Consider the following 27,429-nt stretch of genomic DNA (forward strand, 5'->3'; position numbering starts at 1 on the left):
CAACATACTTTGGAATCCCTGACGTCACGATGACGTACCGGCGCTGAGGTTTCCGCACGAAATTCAAATCCTGATACTTGTACCTTCATTTTCTCATCTAATAATCAAACAATTTTTTTGAAATGACTGTCTGCAGGGTTGTCAAACAATGCTTCATTAGTTTAAACTGATTTATTGTTTCGCTTTAGTGTCCCTTTAACATAATATGTTGGGCTAGTTGATGCAGTTTCTATGACATAGTTACTAGCGCGAACAGGACTAATGAGAAAAAGGGTGGGACAGGACAGAATGCTAGTTCAGAAAAACATGTAAAGGGGCCACCATATGCTCAAATAAGTGTGCAGACAGACATATAAATGAATGTGCCACGTAGGAGACAACGAAATGTGCAATGAAGCCAATAAGTACTCACAACAAGCCATTACAAAGTATGAACCACATTCTTCTCAAGGTACAACACTTTTTAAAAGTGAGTGCCAGTGATGGAGCGCTTACGTATTCATCAGCAGCTTTTGAAATGCAAAACACCTCAAATGTTTCCATATCTAAGTGCCTGTTGAATCGTCTGAGCAGTTGCATGTTACGAAAACACGGGGAGCATTTACAAGTACATCTTCAGCAGTGGTCCGCCAAGTGGCCAGTGCCTGCTAGAGTATTTACAAAATTTTTGTGCTCCCTGAGTTAATCATTCAGGCACCTGCCTGTTTTTCCAATAAAACACTTTCCACAGGGAAATGGAATTTTAGGGAAGTGGAATCTCGAAGGACACTAGCACTGTCCTGCCCCACCCTTTTTTCCATTAGTTTTGTTTGCGCTTGCAACTATTTCACAGAAACTGCAATATGTGGACAATTGTGTGTATGCACTGGCCAGGGATCTGCGCAGCTATTTCATTGTTCTGCTCTGCGTTACCAGCATCAGCCGCTTGGGTACCAGTAACTATAAGAGGCGTGCACATGTTTTATTGCATGCCTGTGGTTTCTGCACACAACATTCACCTACCTACAACTGAACTTGTACAATATTATATTTGTAGAGTGTTCATACAAATATGAAGCCACCCCATCTTTTATTAAATTACTCCAGAACTTGCTCAGCTGCCCAGCTTTGCTCTTTGCTTTGAATTTAATGTGAAATGTGTCTCCTTTTCCCCACATCTTATTCTGCGATGTGTGGCAAGCTCAACCATCAAACAAATGAGCTGTGCAGAAAAGCCAGTCTTGCAGCGGCGTAATGAGAATGCAGTTGCGAACATGCAGGAGGAGGTGCATGTCTGCAAGAAAATCAGCGCAGAATGCAGGGGAGAAGTTATGACAGTTCAGAGTGGTCAGAGTGCTCGTTCCCACTATTTTCGATACCAATATCCAACAATAATGGTGCTGCCTCTGCATATTCTGGATAGCTCAGTTGTGAACATAGACTGCAGCAGTGGATTGGAAATCAAACCTTATTAAAACATATTTTAAGCCCACAGCTGTGGCCTACATTATAACTCTTATATTATGATAATTTTCTGGGTCTTCAAGAAGTCTCATCTTTGCATAATCATGGTTGCATCGTATAAGTAAAAATAAGGTGCTTGAGCTCTTTCACATTGGAGTGTTGGTTAGGCAAACCCTGCAGGGTGCATGCAGTTCTATATTTGGCAGGACGTCGTCATCTGTGCCACGAGGTTCCTGGTGGCAGGTGGCATTGTGAGACACAACAGAGCTGCTGCTTCTGCCTGCCAGGAATTCTGTTATGATTCTGCTGTCGGCAAACAAATTTCAATGCAAGCATCATATTTAATGTTTGAAGTTGAGCTCCACAGAGGAGTCTCATGATCACATCGCATAGACGAAACACTTCCATACCTTCCTACATATACATCTTATATCTAAGAAAGTTATATTTTTTTCTATCTGTCTCGTTCTTATGTTCCCTCCGTAAAGCTCGGTACTGGACTAGGCAGTAAGACACAATATTATTGTTGTGATGCAAAACACTTTGGTGACTTCTGTGTGATCAAAGCTTCTAGTCTCTCGAAAAGCAGGATATGTCATCCATAATTGACAGTCATGAGCACATTTTTGTCACAGTACACGAGCTGCTTAAGTTTAAACTCATTTCCTGTTATTTGCCATCTATAATATTGTTACGGTGGGAAGAGAGGACAATGTCTTCAACGGTGAAGACGACGAAGTGGCAACATCCTCTTGGGATTCTCAGCTATTGTTTATAATACATATAATAATATAATATGTAATATAAGTATATAATACCTTGTAAATACATCATGTAAATAGTTTCATCTCAGTGACATTTTGGTGGAAGTGCTGGGTACACATCTTTGCCACAGAGCTCCGCAGCGAACGTCTCACCCAGCCTGGTGGCATGCTTCCAGTGAAAGGCAATAGGTTTATCCCCGTGACAGTATTTAAGCAAAATATGTGACAATTTTGCAGGGCATGCAATAAGCTGCCTTTGATTGTGGAACAAAATTTTTTGCAAGTGCACACATACAGTTAAACCTCGAAACAACGGAGTCAGTAAAATTGGCAATTTGTTTCGTTATATCGAAATTTCGTTCTATTGAAATTCAACCTTTTATGCAAATAAGTACAGTCGCCAATTGATTTTCCTTACATGGAAAGGGGCTGCAGAAGTTTCCAAATTATTAAGAAATCAAAAGAAGCTAATTTGAATGAGAAAAATTTATTTTGATAAATTTGGGAGTCGGCGGCGAATGGTACTATTTCATGCCAAGTACTATCATGAGCACTATGAGCGCGAACACAGGAGCACGTGTCAGATAGCCTCGAACCCTGTTATGGGCGATACATGGTGGCTGCCGTTAGAAACAAAGTGGAAAGGAGGGCGCTGTTCTAATTATAACTGTTGGCACTACCAACATGCGTCTCTTTATACAAAATGCGGAACTTCGCATCGCCACCGCAAAAGCTGTTTGGTATTGTGGTTACTGACAACCTTGTGCACCAAAGCGTGAGCACAGTAGCAGCACTGTTTTGAAATGTAAACATTTGAGAGCTACTTCCCTGGGAAATCTGTCCATCCATATGGAACGTGTGATACAATGCGCTCCATAAGATATACGTCAGGTCCTATGGCGGTATACCTGAAAATACTTTATGTTGAAATCCAGTGGTAGATCCAGATCAAGTTTTTCTGCTCTGGCAGAATGATAGCATGAGTTTCAATGGCAGAATTCCAATGGCAGAGTGAGAGCGTGAGTTGCGTGTTCCAATGGCAGATTAGGACCAGCCACCCATTCCGGATCGCTCTGTGGAGCAAAAATATTTGCTTCGCCGAAATTGGCAGAGTTGACCGGAAGTCCACGTGACCTATTTCCTTCACCCAGATTACCTCTAAAGCAGGGTGCGCGGCTGTGTATGCGCTCAGCTGCGCTTACAGCCATGTGCAGCCACAGCCGAGACACGCACCAACAAGCGCGCACTTGATCGCGTTACTGCGAACTCGCTCCCCTCCCCTTCTTTGCCTTTGCTTGCATGGGAAGGCGGCACTCATGGAGCCGCCACCTCTCTTGTCTCACCCTTGCACACTTACACTCGCACCTAAAATACACAGTGCATGGGACACAGTGCACGGGATAGGAACTTATTGCACTTGTAGCGACTGCGGCTCCACTTCTGCAGTCGCTCTTGTTGCGCCGTGAGTGATTTGAGAGGTGCGTTTGCAAGCAGCATCTTGTTATTCAATCATTTGACCATCTGCGTCCACGGAAGTTTCTATTTACTGTCTGGGCATTCCGTTACAATGTCAGTGAAATTTCATGATATTGAAATCACATACAAGCACACTTCGTTATATTGAGGTTTTAAATACATGTTCTATGGGCAAGATGTTATGAAAGGTTAAATACTTCATTATATCGAGGTTTAACTGTACATATCATACTGTTTGTAGGTGCTGCTTCTTTCCTTGTGCAAGTCTTTCACATTTCTGGCTGTGTTAAGTTTCGCTTCTGTTTCATCTTTTTATGGGCTAATCATCCTGACGTGTTTCTTTCCAGTTTTGCTATTCTTTAATGGCTTGTCAAGCAGGGCTGAAGGTAACAGATTTAAATCTTTGAAGAAATTGCAGTTGTGCTCAAAAGGCAAAGCATACCAAATTATTAGACAGCTATATACATTAAGGTTATTTATTTATCTATTTATTTATTTATTTCAACATATTGTCAACCCCATGGGGGTCACTACAGGAGTGGGTAAACAATTTTGACACATATGTACATTTGCAATCCTGGCTTAAGAAAATACAGGATAGGTGGGAACACATACAGAGACGCAAATAATATCAATAAGTAAAAGAGAGGACTGCCTTCTCGGCAAGCTCAACAAATTAGTAGTTTATTAGTAGTAAGGTTAGTAGATTTATTAGCTGTATAAAGTGCTGTAAACATTTGCTTCCCAACTAAATTGACAAGCACAGTGTCATGCACGCACAGGCAAACTTGAACACATTTCACTTGATGACCGCAGACACTCGCTGTCAGAACGCTGGCGTGATGAAGAACGGCAGCAGCAGCACGCAAATTCCCCATCATGCTGCCTCTTGCTTCAATGTGAACAAGGCACGCAAGAACACAGCACACACGAAGCCATCAACTATCTTGGGTTGGTTATGGGTTGGTTAGCCTTCGAACCCGGCGCAGATGACCTCCTCCAGAAAAGACGTGCACAGCTGTGCACAGCCGTGTAATGCGTGGCAACAGCCATAGTAGAAGCAGAGACGCGCAACCCTGCGCCCCCCCCCCCTCCCCATTCCTAGCATATACAGTAAAAGCTTGCTAATTTACAACTTGTTAATTCGTAATTTTGGATAATTCGATGTAGCCGCCGCGGTCTGTCCAGCAATGTATTGAAAGCAATATGTAATACATCCCGCTAATTCACACTGAAATCCGCACCTCCACCGATAATTTGAACTCTGCGCCATCGTGAATGGGGAGAGTGCTAATGTGCAAGAGCACGTGGGCGACGCTGGCGTCGCCTCACGGACCGCGCAGCGTTGCTTTTTCTATCTGCAGTCCTTTGTTTAGGCTTGACTGGAAAGAGACGCGTTTGCACCTGGCCATGCCTCTGTTGCAGCTTGCTTCTCTCCCAGGAGGTTCCATATAAAGCTCAAGGGCGTTAAAATCATCGCCGTGCACGGTATGCTGTATGTGCAAGAGAAAGCGTGCAAGGGTGAGCCGGCGAACGCGGCTCAATCTTGTGTGCTCGAGCAAGGAAGGCGGGGCGGATGCACACCCTCTCCTGTCGCATGCGCGAGGCATGCGGGTGAAATGGAGGGAGGGGGGGATGTCTTTCTCTGGCGCCTGCTGCTTACGGCACGGCCATGCAGTTGCCATACCTTGAAAGCGATCTGTGACGTGGTCAAAGTGCGCGCCCTAGTGGATTTCATCTTCAAAGCGATCTGTGATGTTTTCAGAGTGCATGTAGTGATGGTAGCTTCGTATGCAATGTACTCTCTATGTTTCGTTTGTGTAAAGCGAGAGCTGTATGCAGGTCAATTCGCTCGCTGCTACTGCCATGATTCCTTACTCCAGTGTTTTTCGGCAAGTTTCTGCAGTCATCGAGCGAGATGTGTTCATGTTTACAAGTTTATAAAGCCGATAAAAGTACTATCTTTACTTCATATAGCTATCTACTAATTTGCTATCGCAATCGATGCTTCCCTTTTCGAGCGAAACTGCAACATCTTTTTTTTTTCTGTCCGTGCCAGTTGGGGTGACGAATGCACGGATGGAGCAAGAACTATCTCGACATCGGGCACGTAGGACTGTGTTGGCTGAATTTTTTAAAGATTATTTATTGTTTCACAGATTCTCTCTGTGTAGGGGGCAGAGGTAAAGGCAAAATGCCTGACAGAGCCTCTGTGCCCCTACAGTTCAGTGGTTACTACAGTACAGTGGTTACGCTGGCTGTGCCAGTGCTTAGAATTATAGACATTGTTGTTCACACCAACGTGATGTAGCGTCTGTGAGCACATCCTCATGCCTCGTTGGACTATATACGCGCCTTAACTGCGCAGTTTTTTTCTGACTTTTGTAGTTTAAATTAATGAGCTTTTACTGTAGCAGCTCCTTCATCTTATGCTTTATACGGAATCTCACGGCGATGCAGAAATTTGCCTGGAGTCTCCATATAATTGCTATTGCAATAATAAGTCAAGGCATGTACCGACTCACTTTAATCTTTCATTCTTTTCCTTTCTTTTTATTATCAGGTACCATATCTAAGGGTGGCTTTGTTGGATTACCTCAAGCATCGGGGTTGCACAGACACTGACCTGTACTCTATGCTGACATTGAATTTCAACATGCATCGTGAAATCGCTGAGCACCTTGAATCTGCAGCTCTCAAGAAGATGAACAGGCTCTCTAGTGATGGTAAAGTTCCAAGAGTCTTAGTTCCCTATTTATGTTAGCTATCATCTCCAGCATTTTATTTTCTTGTTCTCTGTGGGTAATATGACTCAAAGTAGGAGACAAGTAGCACTTGCTCTCTTGTCAGCCTCGTGGCTTTTGCTTTATCACTCCTTATTTTGCAAAATGAAACACTGGCCATAGTGCTGTCGATGCAAGTTGTGACATTTATATGTACTATGTACTTTTAGTAGCACAACTTTATCTGTCGTTTTAAATGTCCAATAAAAGCAGCAAATTAGAGAAATTGTGTGCAGCCTGCATAAAGGTGTGCAGAGCAGCAGGCATGTGATTTTCCGTTCCTAGTGCTGCAGTAACTGTAGCTCTTGTGTAGTATATTTACCATGTTATTGGTCAAGCCAACATTTATGGCATTTGTTCTAGCACCCCAGTGGGACAACTGCCGAGTTATTACATGACAGTGAAAGACTTCATAGCCTGAGTCTTGCTGCATTACTTGCCAATGCAAATTACGCATGTTTACAGCGACTTCCCACTGCTTCTGCTTCCTTGTTCTATAGGTTAGTCTAGTGGGTTGGGCCCAGAACTCTTGGCCATTGATTTCAGAGTGGCAATTTTGACATCTGTTTGAGATGACCGGGTTTGTCTGTGTAGGTATTGTCGCCAATTTTACATCCGAGTGTACATTCGGTGACAGTATAATGCAGTTTGATAATGCGGTCAATTGTTAAAAGCTAGGAGATAAAAAGCAGCATGTTGAGTCTGCATGCAGAGGCATCCATCGTGGTGCTAGCTGTGTTCTTTTATTCCGACTGGTGTTGTGAACCGCTAACAGGGCCCATGACATGGAGTGCACAGGAACAGCAGGTCTTGGACACTGTGATGCAGGATCTGGCCGACGCAGCTGAAAGCTATGTCAAGGTTTGTTTTCCACTTTTTATGGGATTTGCTTTTCTTTCTTTTATTCAGTAAGACAAACTCAGAAGTGCGAATTCCTTCTATAAAGTATGTGGGCTGTTGTGTGCCAAACCATATTGCTCGTTGAGCTGTGCAGCCAGTCTCCTGTGCCACCAGTGCTCTGGAAAATATGGACATGCATTGTTCTCATTCTCCAGCATGTCTTGGCAAAATTGGGCAGCACTCGCTCACATTCGCCCGCCAAATGTTTTATTCAGGTACACCTACACTCACGTCTTCAAAGTTCGCTACCACTTTCTTACAGTCGTGGCTGGGGCATAAGTACAAGGGAGCTAGCTTGTAAGTGAATATGCCAGCCTATGGCATTTATAATGCTGTCTACTGTGGCAGGATGGGCGTGTATTTATTTGCATTCACACTTGCATTTCTCTACCACTCTGTCATGTTCAAAGCCCTGGAATCGGTGAGCGAACACCTTGATGTATGCTACTGGAGAGCTGGAAACAATAGCAGCCCCCTTTATGAACTGGAGTAATCTCCAGGCACATGTGCAATAGCCTAAACACGTCTGAAAATGAGTGCACCGCTGTATAGCGCGATGCTTCCTCGGGTCTTTTGACCTGCTTAGGAAAGGGTGCACTTACAGGTTGACGCTGCCACATTTGTGGCTGACTGCACGTTTCGAAACCGTATGCTTACAGGCGGAATGTCTTTTGAGGGCTCAAGCATGTGCCCGGCAAGCGCAGTTTGTTGCCCTCCAGCTGCGTTACTTCAAATCTCGGCTTCCACTGCTCAACCTCACACCTTCTGCTGCCCTTGCTACTGTGGCACAGCATCCAAATTTTTTTGAGGTGAGGTTTGCTTAAACAGCTTCCTTCTGTACTGTGCCTTACTTTCTGTATAATGTTATAGAGCTAAGAAAACACTTCCTTGTAATAAATATGAACCAACTACATGTGGTATCTATATTCCATTCCATATATTTGGGTTTTCACTAACCTTGCTAGATTTTTTTGTTGAACAAGACAGTGTAGACATGAACTGCTAATTCATTATAAAATATAAAGACGCCAAATAAGCGGACACACACAAGAGAAGAGAACGGGACAGGATGCCTGTCCCGTTCTCTTGTGTGTGTCTGTTTATTTGGCGTCGTTATATTTTATAATGAACAGCTACCAACTATCCCAACAGGAAGTGCTTTTATGAACTTCTAAAGTGATTTTTTCTCGCTAATGGCTTAATGTTTGCTTGATGTTTGAAGAACAGTTCTACCTGCATATAATCTTAATGCTTTTTTTTTGTCTAGTTGGGAATTCTTAGATGAATTGTGACATGTATAACGGATGAAAAATTTTTATACTTGTGCATCATTTCACAAGCAGTTAGATTCCGCTACATTTGTTATCCTTTATATGTAGTAATAAGTCGTTCTTTACATGTTGATTCATGTCTTCTACAGGCTGACATGATAGCAGAGGCATATGGGCTTCAAGGATGGCATAGTGCAGCGATTTTTCAGAGGGTGTTACTGGAACAAGACTGGGAATACCTCAGGGACCTGTGTTCAGTCTGCGAGTTGACCCCTGAGCACGTTCAAGAGCTAGTCTTCAAGTAAGTCCACTCTACATTTTTTATAAAGCCACAGCAAAATGAAATACCTATTCATCACAGTTTACTAATGGAAGTCATGAGGATGATAATGACAACTTGGCACTTGTAGTTCCTTCATATCTTTGCAAGGTTCATCAAGACGTACCATAATTGTATCTTTGCCTCAAAAGCATGACATCATTGGTTACTTGCAGAAACAATAATGGATGCTCTGTATCAGTCATTAAATTACTAACCAAATTCTGATATTTTGGAAACATAAGAAAATAAAGGCAAGGAAGTCAACCAGGTGTGTGCACAATTTGCTACCCTACACATTGTCACAGGGTCATGCATAGGCAAAGAACGGAGGGAACACCAGATGCACACACAATGGTGCATGAAAAGAATATAGCAGTGCTGTAGAAAAGAGGGGGGCTTGTTTGCTTGTTTGTTCAAATTGCTGTCATGATTTCTGCTTTATTACACCATAACAGGTACATGAAATGAGGTTGTTAATTCAAGGAAGGACTTATGCAGCTTATCTGTGCAGCTCATACGGCGTTCTACCTGTTTGTTTGGCATTTGTGCAGCTCAATAAGGTCATCTGAAACCTAATGTTGACTGTTATTCAGTGTGCACTGCCAGAAGTGTGGCTACTGAAACGGTCAGAACAGCAGTGGAGTGCTTAAAGTTTTTGTTGAGACCCTTGTTAGTTGCATCAGTGTACTAAAAAGTGCAGTATAGCTAGCTCAAGAAATGTTACTGTACAAACGGCACATGACAAATATTTACATCATTGTGGAAGAATGTTCAACATAAAGTGTGGCAGTGTTGTACAGTGGCTTACCAGTGCACTACCCGTCAGGGACGTTTGGATGCATCAAAATACCATCTATGTAAATTGGCATGCAAACATGCTTGAATTGACTAGCATATATTATGCAAAAAAGAGTTGAGGCATGCAGACAGGACACAAGAGTAGAGAAGTGGACAACAGTGTTGTCCACTTCTCTACTCTTGTGTTTGTCTGCACTCCTCACCTCTTTTTTGGATAATGAATCCTTACCAACTAGCTCAGCTTTCTGTCATCCTGACTTGGGTATGTTTTTTGCATTTAAACTCACCTGTGTGATGACTTGACTGTGACTCTGACATGGATTTGGGGACTAAACTATGTTAAGTAACCAGCAGTGCATCAAGTGTGCATCACACACTTAAGAAAAGTTACAGCCATATGAAGGAAGCAGACACTGAAGCCAGGGAAAGTATGTGGAAGATTTAATTTCAAGTGAAGTTTATTAAATTCAGTTGATGTAGAAATGAGGATAGGTGAGGTGAAGGTGGATGGAAAGAGAACTTGCCAAAGGTGGGAGCTAAACACACACCTTCAGCACTATACAAGTGCTGCTTTGCTGCATGAACATAAACAACAACAAAATTGGGAGGATGCTTAAGTTTTGGCTTTAAGTGTGGAATGATATAGCATTCAAAGATCATAAACAACAGAAATGACTGCTTCTCACGCTTCCCGGCAACTGTAGCTTATGTAACCGTAATGTTTACTGGGAAACGCTGGCACCAAATGCTATGAACGAAGGCGAGCTTTTTGGTAAAAACAGCACGCGATGCGGCAGAGGTGAGTGCCATCTGGAGGTGTTACGAGGAAATGGGCACACTGCTTCATGGCCTCAGAAATTGGCACACGTGCGCATGTGCAATTCTTGGAGGCCATGGCCACCTTATGGATAGAAATGCTGAAAAAGGGGTTTGTGTGTCTGTTTCTGCATTACAGAATTGTATATTATATACTCGAGTTACACTCCGACGCTGTCATGTCAGTAGATTGTGTTTAGATTGTACTTTACGGTTTTTCTGACGCATGTTACTTTGATAAATTCAAATAGTTCAGTAATGCCTCTGCACCACTCGATGGCATGTGTGGTTGTGGTTTGGAATTATTTTTCACCAAGCGACATTCGACGCTGACATTAGATCTTTTGCGACATGGGGTTTTTAACACTATCGCGTTAAAAGGTGCACTGATTATTAAAGGGGTGGAGACATCAAAATTTTCGTTCATGCGTTTGTTGATTCAAACGTTGCGTCATGCTTCAGGGAGCACGATACACACAGCGGGATTCATATATATCCGATAAATAATTTAATAATAGCATTATTATACCGAGCGATTTCGGTTTCGGTTTCTGGGCTCCGGGGGATGCTATGACGTCACAGAGGAGGAAACGCAACATGGCTTGGTCACGTGGCCCACAAAAAATAGTGACGTAAAACTATGCTGCGTCGTCTGCTCGCGCATACGCGTGCTCTGCCAGCAGAGGTCAACCACTGGCGATTCGAAGCGCATGTCGCGATTATTATAATTATTGCGAAGAGCGACAACAACGGTAAGAAAATATTGCGGCTTGTGAGAGTCGTTGATTCATTCCGAAGCGCCGTAAGCTTTAGCTTTGAAGTGAACCGGAAAAGGCCTAGCGACGATATCGGCGGCGCCGAACGATCCGAGGCGGTGAAGCTGCCGTCGATGCCAGAGCGACCACTCCTCGGTCGCTGATTGGCCGCTTCGCCGTACGGCTGCCGCACAAATGGGTCCCGGGCCCGTCCTCTCTACGGCAAGGAAATCTCGCCGTTCGCGAGCAAAACCGCCGTCGCACGGGGCCCCGCGAACGGCAAACGGAGTGCGGCGAGTTTCCGTGCCGGTAACGTGGACAGGCCGGTAACGTGGAAAGGCCAAGCGAAGGAGAGTCCGCTCCGAGCTGCCGAACTACGCGACTATGCGAGGAGAGAAGCAGACAACACGAACGCCGCATATCCTGGTCCTTTTCGGAGTCGGCCGGCTAGTGTTACACTCAAACGTGTAAAGGGACGTCCGCAGGGCAACTCGCCGCACGCAGTTTGCCGTTCGCGGGCCGGCGTGCGGCGTTCGTGTTGTCCACTTCTCTCCTCTTGTGTCCGTGTCTGGACGCCTTACCCCTTCTTTGCATTAAGAAATGATTTCTATATGCCTGTAGCTCGGTCGTAGAGGAGGCTATGCTCGGTTGCGCGGCTCAGCAGGCTCCGTAATCGGCATTTCATCGCTACTCATCATACGTCACGTTTTTGTGCTGATGTGCTATGACGTCAATATTTTCGTTCCTCCTCTGTGACGTAGTAACTGCCGCGCTAGCGATGGGTCTCGACTACGAGAAGGAGTTTTTAATGACTCTTTGGAGCTCAATTAAAATTATTTTGAAATGTTTGCAGCGTCCAATACCTCGTTCTGGGTGTCCTTGCATACGGAAGCAGCCTACAACATGCTTTTTATAGCCTCAAAATTTGGTGTCTCAACCCCTTTAAGCCATCCCCCCTACCCCACCTCCGAGTTTTTACTCAAGGCACATAGCTGCAGTGATTCCTGCTGTACTCTATGCTAGTTGCTTTCACCACCTATGGTTTTTTAATCTAGAGTCTAAAGAATGAACCTAAGAAGAAGAATGTTTCTTTTCAAGGCACGAGGCAGAAGCATCTAGAAGCGAGAAGAGTCGAGAAGCCCTTGAGCACATCCTTGAAAGTCTTCCCTGCTTGGAGTCACGGCTGCGGCTGTCAAAGAGGCTTGGATTTTCACGACTAGCATCACAAACACTACAAGATCACCCTTATCTTCGAGACTGCCTTGAACAAGATATTCGGTAGCCGTTACTCAACCTAATTTTCTACAGCACCCTCAAAGTAGTATTTGTTGCATTTTGTACTGTTGTAAAGAAGTGAATTTTACTAGATGAAAAAAAAAAAAAGTGGTTAGTGCAATAAAGTTCTTGTTCAGATAACCTTTATGAAGTTACAGAGCCATGTTAAAGGGTGCCTAAACACGTCTGGTAATTGAAAAAACAATTGCGGGCTCCTCTTCGGGCTTTTCAGATCCTTTATTCACACGTCAGCATGCGAGAAGGATCGTGGATGTGACACGCAAATGATGCATAAGCATTTGCTACTAATCACCTGCTGTTTTGTTCTCGTACGCTGCTGTATAATTGGGAGAAACGCCGTGAAAGAATAGCCAAACGGAGAAACGCAGTCGCAACATCGAAATGTTAGGGCACGGGCCCTATCTTGAATGCGAGCTGCAATGGTCCGAGTGCCGACAGCTTCATGTGCGCTGTGTTCTCGCTTTTTGGTTTGCGTTGAAGCGAGAGGCAGCTCAAAGGTAAATTTGCTCACTGGTATGGGCCCTATGAGTATGGGCCCTACCCCATTGGGTAGGCATATAAATGCTTATGCATTTAAAAATCTGTCAATTGGTCCACATACAAGGACCATCAGTTCCAATACACCTGCTAGCATGCCTCTGCCACGCAGCCGCATGCCCGCCCTTGTTGTCTTGCTTGCTTGTTGTGCACAACCACTTTGTGTGTAGGTACTGACGGTGTCTACATGCTTCTATAGAAGCTGACGGCAAGGAGAGAGAACCCATGGGGAGAGTAGCAAAGGTGAGAGAGAAACGCTCACTAGCCTGTGAGTGAAGAGGGGTTTGGGCCCTTTAGAGAGATGAGCCAAAGTCAAACAGTGTCTTGCTGGCGTGACAAATTACGGTCTTAAAAAAATATCATAGCATTTGTTCTGTCCACTGAGGACTTGACCCTTTGAGTGTCAATGACGTAAATATACGGCACCGCGAGCACGTCCAAAATAGTCAATGCCGTATATTTATGGCGTTGTCTGTACGTTTAAAAAGTGTGCCAACTTCCTAACCTTTTCTGTCATGTGCTGCCACTATGTGGGGATACAAGGAATTTTTTTCGCGCACCACCCTCTCTCGGTTTTCGTCACATGGTTTGTTATGGCACTAGTTCGCTCCCGCGCAATGCGCGCGCAGGTGGTTTCGGCTTCTTGCGCTTGCAAAACTGATGGCTATCTCGTTACAAATCGCTTAAAGGGTGACCGCTTGGTTCTCGCTCGTTTAGCTCTCACAGGGGCGTGCATAGGAAGGATCCTGCCGTGCATGCGCTTCCGTTGATTTTTTTTTTTTGGAGACTCGCGAAAACTAATTGCGTCTGGTTGGCGATAAGATGAAGATTAACGGAAGCTTGTCACACGTTTTGCTTTTTTGAGGGGCACACAACCTCAGTTTCCTTGAGTGCGTGCACCTACGCAGTTCGATTACACTATGGATGTACGTATTAGTGTAAGTGCAGGAACATTTCAGTCTTGCGAAATATTCTCATGTACGCATTTTAAAGCCTTGAACATAACGATGCATCACATTTTTAATTCTTGTAAGTTTATTTCCTTTCTTTATTTTTGTTATTCATGAATGAAGAGTAAATGTATACCAACCCAAAATATTTTTTCCTCACTTTACGGTCACCCTAGAAAAATTATGGCAAACTTTTGTCGAAGTAAGTCCCTAAGAATTGGAATCTGCATTAAAAAAATAAAAGACCCTGGGCGGTCGCATATGGCAGAAAAATCAACCCTCAAAGGATTAATAGCCTGAAAAAAAAAAAAAAAATTAAATTAAATGTCAGTGAAGGACAGCTGACTGCAAAAGTTTTCAGGCCATGAAAGTCACGAAACAGTTACATTTCAGTGCAACTTGTCAACTAAGCTTGCAATTTTGGTGAACAGCGGGAGGTTTTACAAGGAAGTACCCACTGTGTCTTTCAATTCAAGGGCAGCTCCATTGGCTAGAGTGAAATTTCTTTTTCACAAATAGCATGCTACAAAAACCTTTGTTGTTGAATGTGTCATCCCCAATTTATATCCTGGAAGAGAAAACGCATCATCTGTAAATGTTGCTTCAGTGGAAGCATGTTGCACCGTGTTGACGACATGGGCGGTCACGCTCTATAAGAGGGTCTTCCATTGCGAGGCGGGAGCAGGGGTGGGGCAGGAGTTGAGAGGGCGCACCACACACACACGATAGTGCCAATAGGGTGGTGTGAAGAGCGTACCAGGAAAATTCAACAGAATTCACCAAGGTGCAACTTATGTTAAAATACAGTGTAACATGCTTTTTCATTTTTTTTTTGTAATGGATCATTGATTACACATGAAAAATCGTTGCCAGGAGAGCTCGCACCACCTTGAGAGTGGTCGTGCTGGTCCCGTTCTACAAATACAACACTTTCTCATTTATAAAAGCTCTGTTCTCAGCAAGAGCAGCACATTTGTTTAGAAATCCTTGCTTTACGTAATGTTTGCCTTGTGAAGATTGAGGTATGCCCCATCGCCTTTGTGCGGGCATTCATCTGTCCTGTCGTCCTTACACCTTTCCACTTCCGATGGTTGTCGATGGTGGCTTTTGCCACGAACCGGTTCGCAGCAGTGGCGCTTCGCATGGCCAACTGCAGCAGCCACAACGCTGTGGGTAGAGTGACGAGGAGGGAGATCTCTCCAGAACAGCACTGGGTACGTACACATTTTCCTCTCATTCGCTGGCCCCTTTGTTAGAGACTGGCAGGTGTGCACCCTGTGTTGATCCTTTTTCGAACGATGTGTAGTGCTCGCACATGGTCCTACTATGCAAAGCTGAAGTAGACAGATGCCCAGGCTGACAGAGATTGCCTGGGCTCTTGCAAGTGGGCCCATTGGTTAACGTGAGAGAAAGCCTCATAGCTGTGGGGACTTTTCCTAGTGGCTTGTCGCGGGCAGCCATCCTGTCACAATGACTTGCTAGTGGCACTCCATTTCTGTATTTTCGCCCTTGGCGCAGGAGCCCTTTGATTCCCGCTCGGGCCCGGGCATTTGTGCAGTGTTGGGAGCCACCGGAGACAAACTGGGCAATACTGTGTATTCTCCTGTGCGCGTAGCACTCAGTGCTTCCCACCTTCCACGGCCTGAGCACCCGCGCAGCGGCACGCTAGACTACAAGAGGCAACAGCTGACGCGGCCCTGTGGCTCATTAAGCCCGAACCTGTGGTGACTGGTATACTTATGTGGGATATGAGACCGCCTCGGTCTTTAGTGTCATTGACTACTGACTCCAGATGCCCTTCTTATATTTGACTTGTCGACTCTGCAATATTGGTACGTCACCTACATGTGTGTGGCATACAACTGTATTGCGCCTTAATTCAACGAAGTCAGAATGAGTGCCATTTCAGTGTGGTGTCATTGAGCGCTGAGAAACATGCCCGTCTATGCATCCTCCTCCTCTCTTCTTGACAGTCGAACGCCTTTATAACGAAGTACTTTGGACCTCCGAAATCCTTTGTTACACAGGTCATTTTGTTGCAAAGATCGCGCACCATTCTGCTCACTATAGAGCAGGCTGAACATGTTCAACAAGGGAAAACCTTTGTTCAGCAAAAATTAAGAGGCTTAGTGAAGTGCGTCACTTTTTTTGTGTACACTTCACCTGGCGGAATGTGCGGCTATAGCGGACCTCACTGCACTGAGCTTCACTGCATGCTCTGTGGTGAAACGTGGGAGCCGTGCCAGATAAATCTGCAGATAATCGAATTCAGCTATCGCTTTTCTTGCCGTCAAAAGGCTTCCTTTGTTTACAGGACCTTCGTCACCATTCCCTTGGTTGTGATTTTTTGCTGCAGAGGCATTCACAGTATATGTGAAAGATAGGAATTCGGCCAGGACATAATACTTTGTTATACAAGTAATTTTATTATAAAGACATTCAACTGTGCTTGTCTCCTCCATTCCACCCATCTGCGAGACCAACTGCTCTGCACGTGAGGAGACCACCATCCTCCCAATAATCCTGCATATACAGGCTGTTAACTGCAAAACTTTCTGAAAGGATGACTGATACTGCCAACTATATGTGGGAGACTGATTTCGGACTGTTGCATAACTGGCAGAGAAAGAACAGCACGGGTTTCTACTCAAAGCTACATTTTCTGGGAATAAATGGTGGCTATTGTTGTTTGCGTGTGCTGCATGACCTCGTTGTACTATCCAGTACACTTGACCTTTGTCACCTTGGTGCTGCAGGAAGCAGCATTCGCTGTATGAGAAGTTCAGCCTGCCTATAGTACACCCATAAAATAGTCATAAAAGTGCGTGTGCAGCGCTTGACTAACACATACAATGTCTGCATGTGCCTGATTGTCAAAACATATTCATTTAGTTCCCGATCCATGTTGTCAAGGAACAAGTACTCTTTTTACTTAGCTACATCATAAGACTTTTATGCTCAGAGCTGCTATGTCACAAAAAAGTAAAGCCAGTTCCATGTAGCGAAGCTGGTGGTCGTTTTCTCAAGTTTGAACTCGTGTTTAGCACTACTTTCATGAAAGTCTTTTGTCTCGTCATTGTTTTGCTAGATTCGAGCTTCGGTTCTAGATTGCGCACACTCTTCAGTTGTGTGAGGGTGTGATCCCACAGTCTATCACACACCTTGCAGCTGTGGCTGCACTCACAGTTGAGGAATTCTCTGTTGAACCGTCCATCAGCGCCCTCCATAGGAGGAATCTCTGCGTTCCTTTTACTCTTGAGGTTGGAGGTTAGCTTGCGTCTGCTGGTGCTGAGCTTGCCTTCGCTTGAAAGGCTTGCCTCCACCGGTGCTTGGCTTGCACTTCCCATTCTCAATCCTCGGTGGTAGCGGCTTTCTTCCGCTAGCGCTTTGCTTGTGCTTCTTGCTCTCAAAGGGCAGTGCCACTCGCACCGAGCGGAATTCATGGGGCAAAAGGGTGTGCGTTGGCGAAACACCTGGTCCTATACCCCTCTCCCCCCTCCCCTGGCGTGCGCTGTGCCCCCTGAGTGACACTGGACAATGGACAGTGAAGGCTCAAATTAGAACAGCTCCGCTTTAGAGTGGGCCACACAGAACTGGCCAGTGAACAGTAGTCCTAGCATCCATGCTTTCATGATAATTGCTTTGCAGTGAAACATTGGCTTGCTTGTGCTATTGTTGCAATTATTCAAGCAAGCAGGCTTTCCATTTTATATAATGTTGCTTCATAACGTCACTGTGAGCATATTCACAAGTATATTGGCAAAACAATTCAGAATGATTGGGCATCACTGATCGCAATAATTTTAAGCGCAATACAGAGTGCAGCCGACAATTTTTCCGTGACGAAAGGAGAGGTACAGTAACAGTGGGGACCTAATGAGAGGTGTTGCTGAACTATTCTGTAAAGCAAAGTTCAGCCCATATTACACAGCTTGCTCAGCTTAATTGTGTTTATCTGAAAGTTACAAAAAGGGGTACCAACCCTTTAGTGTTACAAAAATGTTACGTGTAGCATTAAAAAGACAGACAGACATAAGAATGACAATGCAATATGGGTTACTTGGGATCAACTAGCTCAAATTGGAAAGAACTGCTATATGAATAAGGGTGAAATAATATAACACAGAGATAAGCACATTCTCTTAGAAAAGCCCTTTTATTGCAGTAGCAGTATAAACAGAATGGATAAATAACTAGACAGGTAGCCAATGCTACATGAAGTCGTCGTATTCATTGCCGTAATCTTCCAGATTAACTAGGCCATCATCCTTTCCAACATTCAGGCTAGCTCCCTTCTTGGCTCCTTTCTTTTTGTGCTTCAGCTGAAAATGCAGACATCTTATGAACACAGAATGTAAAGCAGTGACTGCAGCAAAATAGCAAAAAAACAGTAAATTGTGCTACATAACCATACACAGCAAATGTAATGCAAATCGACATACTTTTTCCACACTGAAATGTAATTTTTCAATTTCTTGACTCCCCATAAGACTACTAACGCCTTAAGACGCTTCAAAATGCTTGTTAAATTTTATAAGGTTAATACGTTCCCTGCACAAAAGAGAACCTACTTTGAAATATTTTTACCTTTTGCTGTTTGACCTTTTCATTGGCAACGGCATTGAGGGAACTGGACAGCCTTTTCACATCTTCAGATTCCACTGCACACAGAGAAAATTTTAATTTGCACAAAAGAATAAGTGATGTCTTAACAGTCAGCTAAATGTGTACTCTGGTACAAAATATGTTGTATTGAATCAACCAGCGTTCTAACTAGTGTCAAAGAAATCCCAAATACCAAACCGAATATAAAAAAAAATAACTGCAAGAAAGAATTTCAGTCAATGGAATTCTGCAAGCAACAAACAAAAACTGCTTTTTTTTATTAAGTACTCCACATGCACATGCCCACTATTTCCATAACAGGGGAAGAACACCTTTTAACTGTTGTAAGCAAATGCAGAAAGCATGCACTGCCATTATTGCCACTGATGCTTTTAAGCATGTGCTATGTGCGCTTACGAACACTACAGTGCGGCTTATCGCAGTGTTGGGGAATGAGAATGATGCTGATGTTTGCCCTAAAGCAGGGATGAGACCAAGGCATCCTCAGTTTAGAAGAAACTATATCACCCCTTTTTTACAAAGAAGAAATGCTATAGTACCACATACCATAATACTTTCAAAGATTTTACACACTCCTTAGTTTTTAATGCACAGCAAGTATGACCCTAAACTGTAATAGAGGTAGACACTAGGGCTGGCACTTGGTTGTCCATTGGCCCATAGTACAAGTTTGCAGGACCATGCGACTCGTATTTTTTGAATAGTTATATGGGGAGCTTTATAAAAAAATAAAAGGCAGAGCAGTATTCGAACAATGTCGCTTTAAAAAAAATTTGCTTTTGTCTAGAGTTCAGTAGTACATGTTGCAAATAATTACTAGAGGGAACTCTGGTGCTGCAATCGTTCAGCCACCATGGGAATGATGGGCAGTACTATACATGGATTCATCTGATCTTCCTGCTAGTGGATTCAAACGTTCTTGTGGCTTTGTTTATTATGCTTTAGCTGCTTTCATTGTCCTAAATTTCAGCACGTATACTTTTCTAAGTGGAGAAGACTGCAAACCTGCATAATCGCTGCTAATCAAGGCAGCAAATGGCCAAATCGAAAACACACCAAGTGCCAAATGCGCTGGCTTGAAATTCATAAGTGCATTCTATGCCGCTCGTCACTGCATGCGTCCATGGCATAATGGCTTCAATATTGTGCTTTTGTGCTAGAGGTCCTGTGTTCGAATCCTAGCTTCCGTCAGCTTAATTACTTATCACACTGTACTTTGCTGAAATTCATGGGTTTACAAAATCACAAATCCATTTGAAGCCAGAAGGACAACATTTAGGCAAATCCATGTAATACTACCCATAATTCCCCTGCTGGCTAAACCGCCTGGATTGCAGTTCCTGTAGACACTATAGTGCTAGAGTTCCCTCAACTAATTATAGTGTGAAACTACGGTTCATAATGAACAATTTCAGACCATAATGGCCACTTAGTGCAAAATGGAAATAAAAAGCGGAGGGGACAAGGTGAGTGCTAGCAGAGTTGTTTGTGTTAAACAGTAGACTTCTGTTAATTCAATCTTGGCCAGCGCTCATGCATTTCTATGGGCTCAAACTTTCATTATTTTGATCCTAAAATTGGGCCTTTGCTGGATAATTCAAGCTTGGCCTGTCAGCATGCACATGCCTGAGCTTAGGGGACAGTGAATGTGCGGAAGACAAATTTTCTAATGCCGAAAACACGTATTTTTGGCCTACACTAGGAAAATTTTCGAGCAGTAACAGTAGCTCACAATGTCTGGTTGCAGTATTTAGCCGATCATAACACTTGCTTGGTGCAATCAGACAATACAAAAACTGCCTTCACAGCATTTGTATACGGTACCACATAACATGGATGTATTGCGGTGAAGCTGATTTTAGAAAACTGGCCGCCATTGTGCAACACATATCGGACCCTTGCCCATTTTTTTTTGCTAACAAAAGATCTGGTGTGCGTTAGATTTTTACTTTGTTAGGAGCTTTAATGTCATTTTTTACAAAGTCTTCTACTTTGGACACAGAAAATGTGTGCATCCTATTTATTTCAACCAGCCAGATAATGCAATCAATTTCGTTGTTCCTGTCAGGGTTGAAATTAGAAGCCAACTGTAAAAGAAAGAAATCTCACTTAACCTAGCATAACGTGAGACAATATGTATTTAAGTTCCGCCACGGTACTACTTAGGCCTCGCGATATTCTAAAAACAGTTTACACCCTTTGGGGTGCATCTTGTCAGCAAACAATAATCATCTATCTTGCATGCTTTTCCTTTCTCTAATGCTGCGCATCCAGTACTTCCAAATTATGAACAGCATGCGCATTATCACAATAACATAGCATTCTTGACAGGAAAGTAGATAGTGCAGAGTTTTCACGAAAAGAAATGCCACCTGTGGAGACGCTCTTGTGCCCCTTACGTTTTCCCCGCATGGCTCTCGCATCTCCTGTAATCCGAATTGCCCACGTAACTAAGCACCGCCGGGGGTGACTGTAGTTGCAGCATAGTACAAGAGATGGTGCCATTGTTGCACTGCTGACAGCACTTGATGGTGGGTTTTACTTGAATACAAAAGGGTGTAGCCTCTTGCTCTCTCTGGCTTCTGAACGGAGAGCGCGCGAACGTTCTGCATGCCGGCCCGCATGCTTTGTGGGACCGTCCTGCGAAAGCCTTCGGAGCTGGACACTGGGACGAATGAATTCGATCGTTCGAACATGCCATCGTTTGCGTGACTGTACACACAAACAATTAGGTGGTGTCTAGCATGGGGGCGAACATATTCGCTTGATATCCTGTCGCGCTGAGTAGGACTTCCTCAATTTGTCACGCATCCGTTGGCATGCTCTATCCATAGTAACTAAGCTAGCTGGCCTTACTGTATGAAAGGTGCAATAGATGTGATTGTCTGCACTACTTTGTTGCCATTCCTTTTTGCAAAGAGCACATTAGGTGCACACACCTCAGTGGAACTTCCAACTATACTTGGCCACACCCATAAGGAGTCCATGACACTGTACTAGCTCTTACTGCCACAGTCAAGCCTCATTATAACAAAGTGGGATATCACAAAGTAAGTGAGGTTCCCCTTAAGTCCCCATAGCGATTCATATTGCAGTATGTGTGATAATGGATGTAAAGAAGTAACTTATATAACAAAATAATTATGGCTCCCCCTTCAACTTCATTATGAGATTTTACTGCACAAGTGCATACCATGGGGCTGCAAGCTTCTACTCTCCTGTGGTTGATAAAATAATAAAGTTGCCACCATAAGCAAGCAAATGATCGATCCTCTGCCCTCAGTTCTTTCTTGTTCGCTTTCTTTTTTCTTTTTTTATGCAAACCTCTTGCCTGGCTCTGCTGGCTCACCCTCAAAATGCATTGCAACGAACAGGATCCCCAGATGGGATCAAACTAATAAATCAACTGGCAATAATTATTTAAAGGAACTGTACATGACAAGTGTGAAAGGTTGGGCAGGGCACAACAGCACAGACTTTGACTACTGCAACTGAGTGCCATCCCAGAGTGGCACAGGTGGTACTTACTGTTGAGGCTGAGGTCTCTGAGCAGGTCATCCAGGAAGCCCACATAGTGAGGTGACCTTTCGCATGCTGTTAGCTTGGCTGCCAAGGCCTTGCGGAGGTTGTCAAAGTCGTCCCTTGTCACTGGTTGAAGACTGTCAATGCCATCTGACTCCGTTAATCCTGAAATAAATGAAAGTTGTCTTTCATTAGCAGAACTACATGGTGAGCACAGTTTAGGTTGTAAATGGTAATTCATAAATGAAAAATAAAAATAAATAAGTCAAGCCTGCAGGCAGCAAGCTCAAGCATGCCAGTGCAGACAAAATGTCTTCGAAACGATGCCGTGGCATGCAGTCAAGATTTCCGAGGCATCCTACTGTGTTCATCACCAGCTTTACTTTCATTCTGAGCTTACATTCTGGGTTTCTATCTTTAAGAGCAAGCTAAGCTGTCTAGCAATTTTTGTTTGGTGTTTACTACTGTGCCTCTTTATAATAAAAAATAAGTGACGCACTAGAAACCCTAAAAAATTTGTGCATTACCGCATGCAGTTAGGCCTACTGTGAGAACATACCATTGCAAATGGCATCTACTGAGTCATGCATCACAGTTGTTTCTGATGCTAGCATCAACATTGCCATTTTTTACTGTTTAAAAATAAAATATGATAGGCTGCAAGCTTCACAACTATCTACCTGAAGGAAAAGTGAAAGATGAGAAAATGCAAGAATGTGGAGAACAGCTTTTATTTAACTTTTTCTCTCAAATACCACAAATTTCATTAAAGTTGGCCCAGGAGCTATCTCCGAAAAGCAAATCTGTGTTTTACATGTATTTGAAGAGGCTGTGTCGAAGTTGGGGCCGAGCTAACACTTCCTCTTAAGCTGCAATTAATTTGCCCAACTACCTTAGTGGACAAGTTCTACTTATTACTTTCACATTTGCAAAGTAACTACATAATGTTAAATAGATGCCATAAATGCTGATATTTAGAGGGAAAGAAGCACTGCTAACAGTAGGCGCTGATGAATTCCACAAAAAAAAAAAAAAAAAAGACGGAGAGACAGAAGGGGGAAAGAATTGAAAGATCCAATGCCTTGAAATAAGTTGCAAAGTTTAACAAGGATGTGTACTTAAGGTGCCCTGCCACATTTTTCACAGCATCGTGGTCAACAAAAGTATTACATCATACAGAAAAGAGTGGCATGTCAATTTTGACTACATGCTGGCTTGGTGGAAGCAGCATAGTGGAAGGCAGAACTAACAGAGTTGAAGCCAGACAAAGTCAGCCCAATGTGATCATGTCGTGATAGGTTTTAGTGTGTCCCACTGCCACTCTTGGCCATCTCGGTGCGCGCTCTTCCAAAAAGACGACAGGTGTAACAGTAAACTGCAAATGCTGCACTTGCATGTTGCAGCAAAGAAAAATGTACATGTTACAAAAAACTATTCAAGTTGCACAAATTTATCAGGTGAAAATGTACACAGAGTGGTTAGCAAAGCACCCAAATGAGTGCACATAGATTAAAACCTACCAGGAACCAAAGACAGTGGGCAGAGTCCGTCAAGCCCAGGGTCACCTGCTGGGCCAACTTTTGGAGAAATGGGAGAGAAAATGTGGAGAGTTGGCTTACGAACGCTTGCTGTGTGATGTAATACTTCCTCCTAGTTTCTTTCCTTTTTGCCATGGGAAGCAGGAATGGGGTGGGAGCATTTACTTTGCCATATTTAGCATATGCAAGTTCGATACATTAAAAGGACTGTAGCCTGACTTTTTAAGGACCCGTACCTGCCAACGTGTGAACATTAAAATTCACAAAATCCCACTGACGCGACACCTTGGGAAGGACGACGCAGCAATCTTGAAACAGTAGATACTAATAATGGACACGTTAGATCAGTGACTTTTTGGTGGCTTTGCTTGTTGTCTATTTCACCTGCTTCACCATCTTTATAGTGGAATCTGCATAACCTTGCTCAAAGTATACTCCTCTTGCATTTCGCCATCAGAATATGGAAGGTCTGGAAGCCAAGACACACAAAATTTAGTACGCAAAACGAACCCAAATGCATAAATTTTACGGAAAACTTTGGAGAGCTGGCCGTATAAGGTCCCCACACTTCTGGCACAATTAAAGGCTTATTGAAAGTACCCAAACCTGCAGAAGTTTCTTTTAACAGTCTGCTAGTCCTTTGGTTATAATAGTTAGACCTGCAAACTATCTCGATTATAAACAAATGGACATCAGATGCATATTAGAGCGACAGCAACACTTCACCACGAAGAATAAGTGTAGCTTTGCAAGCAAGGTTTCTTTTTTGAACTATGTAATTAACAGCATTATAATATGCCTTCAAATTGGGACAGGATTCTGGAAAACTTAAATGCAATATGCAGAGTTTTTCTTGTTTTGATCAACATTCAATGCATCGTGGCTACCTTTGCGCAAACATGGTGGGGCAGGGGTCTGCTCATTGCATGACAGCGTAACAAAAATATGTAAAAAAAAAAAAAAAAAAAATTGCAAGAGAACAGAGACAATATGGGACGCTCCTGCTGAGGAAGCCGGAAAGGAGAAACATGTAGGAAATATGCGAGCTGAACCACCATGTAATAATGGGCACATGGCATTGCATACAAGGCGATTGTATAGAGGCAGTGTCATAAGGGAAAAAAAAAAAAAAAACATTTGCAAGGGTGAGAAAGGGGAAGAAATGTAAAAAAAATAAATGTGCAACAAATGCACCGGTGCTAGCAAAGAAATAAATTGATGAAAAACAGAGTGTACTTGGCAGCAGCTCACATATACTTTCGCGACAAGATGAAACTCAAACAGCAGAGTGCATGGCTTTTGGCACATGCTGTGGTATCTAGTGGTGCGTGTGGCTTTTGTCCAGCTCACATGTTCTTGACCGTTGCTCTCCTTTTAATTTATCATGCTGGCGGAGCGCTGCAAACCTCTTCTCTCCTGCAAAGTCATTGGTTCTCGACATGCCATCTTGTACGAGAGGCAAAAATAAAATCTCTGCCCCTTCTAGTTTTGCCGACAATCATTGTAGACAAGCAGAGGCTTGTAGTGCTGTGCCGGCATGATATCAAAATTCCGATAAGGTGAGTGGCAGCCGAGTATGTGAGCAGGGCAATAAGCTGCGATTCCGATTACTAAACTGTGCGGGTGCAGTTAAAGAGATGCAAAATGTGTTGAAAGCCACATATTTTCATTCCTGGGAGCCTTGGAAGGCTGGATATTTGAGAGAAATCTTAATGCACAGTTCGAAGTCATTTCTTTTCATTCTTGTGGTGCAGCGTGAACTGTTGAAAAGGGCCGTGGTACGTCACATGTGGTCGACTTGAGAACTGCTATGTATAATTAATGATGAAGATTGCAAAATTAAGCGAACAAGAGATGACACAGAAGCAGCACAAAACAGACAACCGAAGTTTAGGGTACGCACCAAAGGCCTCCTTCGCTAGCTGCAAGTCCGCTTCCTCCTGCATGCGCTGGCGCCTCAGCTTCTCAGCTTGCTCCTCCTCTGGTGTCAGGGCAGCTCGCTGCTGTTCTTCGCGCGCCCGCTTCTCCTCAGCTTCCCGTCGCCTCCGCTCCTCTTTCTCCTGGATGATCTGGCTCAGCGGCTTCTTCTTCTTGGGGGCAACCAACGTTGATGAAGCTGTGTAGCATGCACAATAAATGGCTACAGGTCAGGAAAGGCAGCTCAAAAGTGACTTCTGCTATGTCACTTTCTCTGCACTGTTGCCATGCTATGAGCCTACAAATAAGGCAACACAGCCAAAACAGTTACAATACAGTTACAATACAATACAATACATCTTTTCTTCCTATGATAGGCAAACCAGTCAAAAGGCATGCTGCATTCGAGCAAGTACGAATGATCTTCGACAGTATGGATTAAATGTGCAGACCAGAAAGCACTTTTTGTATAACTAACGGATTAGCAACGTGTCTAATATGATTCTCAGTGAATTATAGTTTCATACAGCGTGCAAGTAACTTCTGTAAGCGCGAAGTTTCTTGACCACGTCCGCAACAAAGGTGAAACGCCTGCTCATTCATAGTGGACTACGCAGCACTTTAAACGTAAACTAAGGCACAGGTCAAGGACAGCATATAGGCGCTGCATAATTTTGCGCGAATGCTATGAACATGTCATTACTGACCTTCAGCGGGAGGTGTCGCCTCTTTCTCCTCCTCCTCATCGTCCCAGTTATCCTGAAAGCAGTTGAAATGCCGTCGGCACAATTGTATCTGCTAAGAGGGCGGTGTCGATACAATTACTTTTGCCTCTTCCTAACAGCCTATTTATGAGCTATACGTGCGTCCGCCAAATGACTGTTAAAACATCCACTTATGATCACACCGCATTTCGATACGAGCGCCGTAAATTTCACCCTGAACACACTGCGCAATTGAGCGGGAATGCAGGCATTAAGCCGACTTTGCGCCGTGTCGACGTTGCAGCGGTGTGCGCAATTTTTCACATCTCACGAAAACAAAAAAAAGTAATAATAAAGAAAAGAAACCAGACACGGGACAATCGAAGGATAATTTCTAGTGCAGCTGGAGAGCCGTTACCATGTGTCAGCTCGGCTCTCGGGCATGGCACCGTGTTGACGTCGTATGCTGCGGGCAAGCGATCGAGAGCCAGACAATCAGAACTGCTGTCTTAGCAGCGCGTGCACGACTCGCCACTGTTTCGCAGAATCCTTTAAATAAACGCAGCCCGCTTAGCAGTTTAGTATACGCACCACAGCGACGAGAAACAGAGTATACGTGCCTTCACGTCTTCCTCATCTTCGCCCTCCCATCTGTCACCGACAGCAGGCTTTTTGGCGAAGGAAGGAGGCTCATAGTCTTCCTTCTCTGCAATGATAACACATAAGGTAGCGTCAGCACTAACGCGAGGGCGAAGTTTCAGCGCTTAACCAATACACATGAGCACGAAATGTGCGCAATGTGCCGCATAAGCTCACCCCAGTCGTCCGCCATTTTGATACCTGAAGTGGGTCACGTGGGCTGCGCCTAAAACGCGACGAGTGAGCGATTTTGGCATTTCCATCTCGCATTTCACTGCTGTTTCGTGAAGTGTAAAGAAAATCATCCCGAAGCAGAGGCAATCGAAAAGAACACTTTCGACGTGTGTTGGCGGTTAGAGAGCAGCTCACGAA

At 43.9% G+C, this 27,429-nt stretch overlaps 2 protein-coding genes across 5 annotated transcripts in view; one reads left to right on the forward strand and one right to left on the reverse strand.

Moving 5' to 3' along the window:
• The window catches only part of LOC142572490 (spatacsin), a 103,850-nt gene extending 91,102 nt beyond the window's left edge, over positions 1-12,748 (forward strand). For both annotated transcript variants that reach the window (XM_075681646.1, XM_075681645.1), the window contains exons 34-38: positions 6,247-6,409; positions 7,242-7,327; positions 8,026-8,175; positions 8,787-8,938; positions 12,427-12,748. In XM_075681646.1, coding sequence (XP_075537761.1) covers positions 6,247-6,409; positions 7,242-7,327; positions 8,026-8,175; positions 8,787-8,938; positions 12,427-12,610 — 735 coding nt within the window. In that variant the 3' untranslated portion in view covers positions 12,611-12,748. The remainder of the gene's footprint in view (positions 1-6,246; positions 6,410-7,241; positions 7,328-8,025; positions 8,176-8,786; positions 8,939-12,426) is intronic.
• Positions 12,749-18,248: 5,500 nt separating this feature from the next.
• eIF3j (eukaryotic translation initiation factor 3 subunit j) lies at positions 18,249-27,294 on the reverse strand. Of its 3 annotated transcripts, none has more exons than XM_075681663.1 (8): positions 27,235-27,294; positions 27,039-27,124; positions 26,422-26,473; positions 25,701-25,913; positions 23,780-23,836; positions 22,266-22,424; positions 18,699-18,772; positions 18,249-18,433 (listed from the first exon to the last, which is right to left on the reverse strand). In XM_075681663.1, the coding sequence occupies exons 1-8, from the start codon at positions 27,248-27,250 to the stop codon at positions 18,323-18,325; spliced, it is 768 nt and encodes a 255-aa protein (XP_075537778.1). In that variant the 5' UTR covers positions 27,251-27,294; the 3' UTR covers positions 18,249-18,322. The 3 variants fall into 3 exon arrangements, with proteins under 3 accessions (XP_075537778.1, XP_075537780.1, XP_075537779.1); XM_075681665.1 differs by lacking the exon at positions 27,235-27,294 and adding an exon at positions 26,837-26,884; XM_075681664.1 differs by lacking the exon at positions 23,780-23,836 and having other exon boundaries at positions 27,235-27,292.
• Between the last annotated feature and the right edge of the window lie 135 nt (positions 27,295-27,429).

Source organism: Dermacentor variabilis, chromosome 2 (genome assembly GCF_050947875.1).
Source record: "Dermacentor variabilis isolate Ectoservices chromosome 2, ASM5094787v1, whole genome shotgun sequence".
Taxonomy (NCBI): Eukaryota; Metazoa; Arthropoda; class Arachnida; order Ixodida; family Ixodidae; genus Dermacentor; species Dermacentor variabilis.

Excerpts from the sequence above, each read along its gene's own strand:
- eIF3j (XM_075681663.1), bottom strand. Across the intron at positions 26,474-27,038 it reads AAGATGAGGAAGACGTGAAG|GATAACTGGGACGATGAGGA; the intron begins GCACGTATACTC and ends AACTGCTTTCAG. Across the intron at positions 18,434-18,698 it reads AAAAGGTCAAACAGCAAAAG|CTGAAGCACAAAAAGAAAGG; the intron begins GTAAAAATATTT and ends CTGCATTTTCAG.